We start from the raw sequence: 6,000 nt of genomic DNA, 5'->3' as shown, positions 1-6,000 counted from the left end.
TTCATTGTGGATATCCTGAAAACCTGGCCTGCCAGTAGATCTCGAGGACCGGACTTGGGCAGCCTTTCTCTAGACCAGTGATTCCCAACCCTGTCCTGGAGGAACACCAGGCCAATCGGGTTTTCAGGCTAGCTCTAATGAATATGCATGAGAGAGATTTGCATATGATGGAAGTGATAGGCATGCAAATTTGCTTCATGCATATTCATTAGGGCTAGCCTGAAAACCCAATTGGCCTGGTGTTCCTCCAGGACAGGGTTGGGAACCACTGCGCTTAACCTCACCGAGGTCCTCCTTCATTCTATCTAGCATCCCTCAATGTGGGCGCGCACTAGGAAATATACGGTAGCAGAAGAGCGGCTCCGGCAGGCCCCCCTATTCGGCGGAATGCGGTAAGCGCCGGGCCAGCCATCAGCCGCTCATTTGCCCGCAGTGTTTGCATGAGGCAGGTGGAAGGGGATCGCGGGAGGGACAAGGAGCCCGGCCCCAGCCCGATCGATGGGCGCAGCTGCATCTGCCATGCTCGCAAGCGGACCTTCCCCCCCGTCCCGAGCGCTGTGAGCGGCAGGGGATGGAGGGCTTCTGGGCCGACCCCCTCAAGGACCTGGAGAGCAAGGTGGGCAGGAAGCCCCCCGAGGGACTGCTGCGATGGCTGCGGGAGGACCCTGCCCAGCTGCAGGGAGAAAGCCCTGCCCTGCTGGGGGAGAGCGGGAGCCAGCAGGGCCTGGGAGCCAAGATCAAGGCGTTAAAGTTGGAGCTGGTGAGTCTCTGGCCCCGAGAGCTTCCAGGGAGGTGAAGTGAAGGTCGCCACTATACCAGGTGCCAGATATAATGAAGGGACAACTAAATCTTGCTATTAGCAGAATTTGATCATTAAAGCTTGCATCCCCCCCCCCATCACCCTAAGATAGCAGAAAATCAAGGTTCAATTTGGCATAAAACTGGGGAGTATTTTCATGGGTTTGGACTGCCTGCACCAAGGCTTTTCCTACTCTCTAGTAGTCTGAAGGGGGGAAAAATGTAGTATTTGACAGGACATGTTAGTGAAAGTGACTCTGCTGCATCACCTGCATCCAGGATAAAGCCTCACCTGGGCGGTGCTGCTCTTTTGAACTTGTTTCCAAAAGCCAAGTAATGCAGCATTGAGAGGTTCTGTGCTATCACGAAAAAGCTTGCATCTCTCTGTTTGCTTTTCCGCCTTCTGCTGGTAAAAAATAAGATTTGGGATGATTACTGGGTCTTAAAAACTGGCACATTTATGACTGCTGAAAGGCTGCTTTGCATGGTCTTGTAGGCATGTTATTGACTGGGTGTCAAAAGACCTCCTCTGAACCCTGGGCGGTGGTCTGTACCCTCCTGACACTATGTCCCTCTTCTGGTGGGAAATGCGAATCCACAGTGTGTCCGGCTTGGACACAGCCTGTCATGGGAGTTTGCATGGTTTCTGCAAAAGAACGCCGTCAATACTGCAGTAAAGATGAAACAGGGCTAGCCCAATTTTGGGAAGAGCTTGGAATGCCTCTTCATTCTGCCACTTGTCTGCAGCAAAGCAAGCAGGGCCTGATTTGTCCAGGGATTTTCCGTAGGTGCTGAATTCTCTATTTAATCCCTCTTTCCAAATCCCCATCCGATGACCCACTATGTCGCTTGCAGCCTTTCACCCCCTCATTTCGCTTTCTCTCTGTCCAGCCTTCAGCAGTAGGGTTGAACCAAGGGTGTCTGATGTCCAGGAGCAAGGGAGGGCAACCACAGTCTTTGAGGTCCACAACCCGGCCAAGTTTTCCACAATGACTATGTATACAATGTAGTGTCCCTCCCCCCATTGGGGAAAGGTGGGATATGGCAGTGGTTGAGCACGTTCGGTTTTATTTAAGCTTTGGACTGGCCTGGGAATGGGTAGAGCGGGGTATTCAGACCCTGTATTAGGAGTCCAGAGGCCAATCTCTAATGAATATGTAAATCTCTCTCATGCCTATTCATTAGGGATATCCTGAACACCCAGCTGGCCTGGTGACTCATTTGAGTACTCGGATGGCGGTGTTGGGTGTGGGGGAAGGGAAGCAGGAAAGTCAAATCCCGCTGCCCTAGGCAAATGCCTATTTTGCTTAGTGGCAGGGCTTGTTCTTACTGGTCAGTGAAGGGACACCCCAATCCCTAATTTGCCTGTGTGAAAATAACCTCCTCGGTCCAGGTGACAGTAAGCACAGGCTTCCATAGCATGACCACTTTGAATCCGGATACTGTGCTGTTTTCCAGATAATTTCTGGCAGCAAGATCCACTAGTGCAGTCTATTCACAGGCAGTTTTGAAGGTGCAGTTTTGCAAATTAGCTACCAAGTTAGATTCTGGGTTGTTAGGAAAGACTAGGCAGTCGCCTAAGGCAGCAAAAAGCAGCTGCAGTAAAAGCAAAGCAAAACAAAAGATTTTGATAGCCAAACAAACTCAAAGGATCAACATGTACTTTTACCTGCGGAGAGAGTGGGCATTTTAACGAGCTTATTATCTGGGTAAATGACCCTTATTATTTATATGTGACAGGGAAATATACATTTCCAAAACAAATGACTTTGGAGACTGATATTACTGAGGTAGACTTTATTGGAATAAAGTAGTCAATAAAACATCCACAACTTAATATATAGAACCCTACACGGACCGTGTTTCGACATAAAAGTCTTCCTCAGAGGTCTAAGTGTGGTTTCCTCACAAATAAGTGAAAAAAGCTACATCCAGTAGGAGCTGGTCCTTTATCGTGCAAAGATTTTGCGCTTTCAATCATCAGTTTGTCCACACAGCTGAGGAAGAGCAGCGGCGCAGGAAGCACTCCCGCGTGCCCTGTGCTTTCTCTCAACCCGCGGGACAGGGGTAGGGTGTAAGGCTGAAGGTTCTCCCAGGGCCCCTATAACCTTGCACCCGCTCTGGAAAATACTCACTTTCAGGCAGAAATAGAGCTCTTGAAAATTGTCCAAGACATAGGCCAGTGTATCGCAAACTGTGTGCCCCGGCAGATTCCAGGTGTGTCGCGAGATGCCGGCACCGGCTGACTGCTTACGGGACGTGCTTCTTCTTATTTAGATTTTAGGAAATTACTGAAGATTCAATTATTTAATAGGCTGACATCGTAATGGCTTTCTTTACCTTTTCTTTTATTTCAACCATGTTTGCATTCTATTCTTATGTTTCTTATCTGCATGATTTGCATTTTCATCTTGATCAATTTTATTGAAATGTTTGTACCTTTTATTCTGATCAATTTTATGGAAATGTATGTACTGCCTTTTATTGTATTTTATCGCGATTTTTACTGAAAATGTATGTATGTATTGTTTTTCTCATGCTGTGAGCCGCTTAGAACCTCCCCGGTATGGCAGCATATAAATAAATAATAATTATTACACTTCTCCCTCGTTATTCGCGGGGGATACGGGCAGAGCCGGACAGCGAATGGCGAAAAACCGCGATTATCCAGCTCTGACCCACCCCCACCTCCCTGCCGCCTTCCCGGCCTTACCTGGTGGTCTAGAGGGCTTTCGGGGCAGGAGTGATATTCCTACCCTCCTGCCCTGTGCAGATCGCCATCAGGAAATGGCTGTAGGGAGTTCCCGACTTAGTCTCGAGAGACTACGGGAACTCCCAGCAGCCATTTCCTCATGGCGATCTGCACGGGGCAGGAGCGTAGGAAGATCGCTCCTGTCCCAAAAGCCCTCTAGACTACCAGGTAAGGCCGGGAAGGCGGCAGGGAGGAAAAAAAGATGGATTTTTTTACATTTTTTAATTTTCCCCCTCCCCAGAAAAAAAATCACGATTATGTGAAATCGCGAGTGCAGAAACCGCGAATGGGGAGGGGGAAGTGTATTATTATCTTGTGGCAAGAGGCATGTCCTGTAGAAAGCCAGCTCCTCTGCTCCTTCTCACCTCTCCTTCTGCAGCACCCCCCACCGGCGGTAATGGGAGGCTCAGGGCCATGGCATGTGCAGATGTCGACACGTGACATCACATTGACGTCCGAGCATTTCTGGGCGCCCTCCAGCTGCAGCCGTGAGATTAGTGTGCCACTCCTTTAAAAGTTTGCAACACACCGACACAGGCACATGTTTGGGAGGAATACCGGAGGGTGGGGTTGAAGCGTGGCACACCCTTACGTGCTTGCATCCAGATTTCCTAAAGTCTGCAGGGAATAGTGAAAATGCAGAAGTCGGAACCAACCAGCAAGTTGTAGGCGATTGAACTTGTGAGTTAACGTCTGAAAATTCACACCAGAAACCACCCAGACGTGCAAGAAGTGCAGCGGACTTTTCCCGAGTTGTTTATCAATTTCAAGTACTTTTGATTGAAACATGCAAAAAAATGTATAACAAAGTACATCGTACGAGTATTGCATTTTCAGTGTGATAATTGTGAAAAAATTATTTCAAGAAACAAGTACTCGATAGATGTGAAGTCTATTGGTGAAAAATATCTGTAGACTATACACAATTTTTTTTTCTTAATCTTTATTCATTTTTATTAATTTTTACAACAAGTGTATCAATAAATTGACAATTGAAATTAAGTACATCACTTGAATTTCTTTCATATTTAACAGTAATACATAAAATTTAACCCCTTCCCTCCCACCCTTACCATAACATATGTAATATTTTTTTTAAAACATATACAATAAGTGAAATACAGAGTAAATTAATCATTTTACAATATAGACATTACTTAAAATTCTTAAAAATTCATACTTAATACCCTCCCCTCACCCACCAAAATTTTTCCAACCATTTCCAACCTTATTTACCTCCCATCCCTCCCCCACCCCCCCCTGGATGTGCATATTATCTTATGACAAACCATAACTATAGAGATTCTACAAAGGACGTCAATGGGCCCCGAATTAATTTTAAATTTTCATTATTCCCTAATATGTCAGCATTCATTTTCTCATATTTATATATTAGACATAAACTTGCCCACCAAAATGTAAAGTTGAGGCGATCCCAATTTTTCCAGTTTCGTGTAATCAATTGTATAGCTGCACTTGTCATAATTGAAAAGAGACGTCTTTTATGTTTATCTAGGGGATCTTTAATATGCAAAATAGTTTCAAGTTCAAGTTTCAAGTTTATTTTTGACTTATTGAATCGCTTAATTTAATTTGCTAAGCGATTTACAGATAAAAAAAAGGTAAGTACATCAGATTAATTATAATACATAGGTTTGACACACTATCATACAAAATAATAAATAATGTCATACAAACTAACAGATACATGGGGGAAGAAGGGTTAGAACTACAATTGTATGTATAAAAGAGAACATAAATAGTAAAAACAACAGGTAGGGTAGATATTGGGGAAATAAAAAAAGGAAAAAATTTAATAATTATTATTTCATAAGTTAAAGGAATCTCAGAATTTAAAATATTGTTTATTTCATTTTCCACATAATCGCCCATTGCGCGCCACTCTGCTTGTTTCAAGCCATTCTCAGGTTTTCTGCTCAAAGACGCGTGCATTGTTTTGCTCATATTCTTATCTTTGCTCCCTACATCGTCCGGACCCCTGAGGAAGGCGGTGTCGCCAAAACGCGGACCGTGTAGGGTCCGTCAGGACAATCGTGCATGTATTACTAATTCAAACTTGTATTTGTATTTTTATTGTGAAGAGCGAATGAAATCTTCTTTCAGGACATCCACAGTCTGTTGTTTTTATCTTTGCAAAACATTTTTCCCATGACATTCTACGACATGCCCTCTTACCCCCCTCTCCCAAAAATATGAGAGTGCAGAATCTTTGTGAAGAACCCTCGTACACGCACGCTGCTTCAGCTGTATGCAAAGCCATTGTAAGCATATTCAATAAGGATATACTGGAAGCTAGAGGGTTTGTGGCCCTCGAAGACTGTCCTTGGATACTCCAGCAGCACACATGGCCTTACCGTGGTGGGACTCTGAAGAAGGGCAGCAGACAAGCCATACTCGATGAATAATTAAAAGATGGCTTAGCAAACACA

The 6,000-nt window shown here is 45.0% G+C and overlaps 1 protein-coding gene across 3 annotated transcripts in view; it reads left to right on the top strand.

Annotated features, from left to right (window-relative positions):
* The first annotated feature begins 415 nt into the window (after nt 1-415).
* LURAP1 (leucine rich adaptor protein 1) overlaps nt 416-6,000 on the top strand; it is a 72,024-nt gene continuing 66,439 nt past the window's right edge. For 2 of the 3 annotated variants that reach the window (XM_033917254.1, XM_033917255.1), the window contains exon 1: nt 416-760. In XM_033917254.1, coding sequence (XP_033773145.1) covers nt 572-760 — 189 coding nt within the window. In that variant the 5' untranslated portion in view covers nt 416-571. The remainder of the gene's footprint in view (nt 761-6,000) is intronic. The other variant, XM_033917253.1, reaches the window with a different exon arrangement.

Source organism: Geotrypetes seraphini, chromosome 12, assembly GCF_902459505.1.
Source record: "Geotrypetes seraphini chromosome 12, aGeoSer1.1, whole genome shotgun sequence".
NCBI classification, from domain to species: Eukaryota; Metazoa; Chordata; class Amphibia; order Gymnophiona; family Dermophiidae; genus Geotrypetes; species Geotrypetes seraphini.
This window is presented reverse-complemented; position numbering and strand designations above follow the sequence as displayed.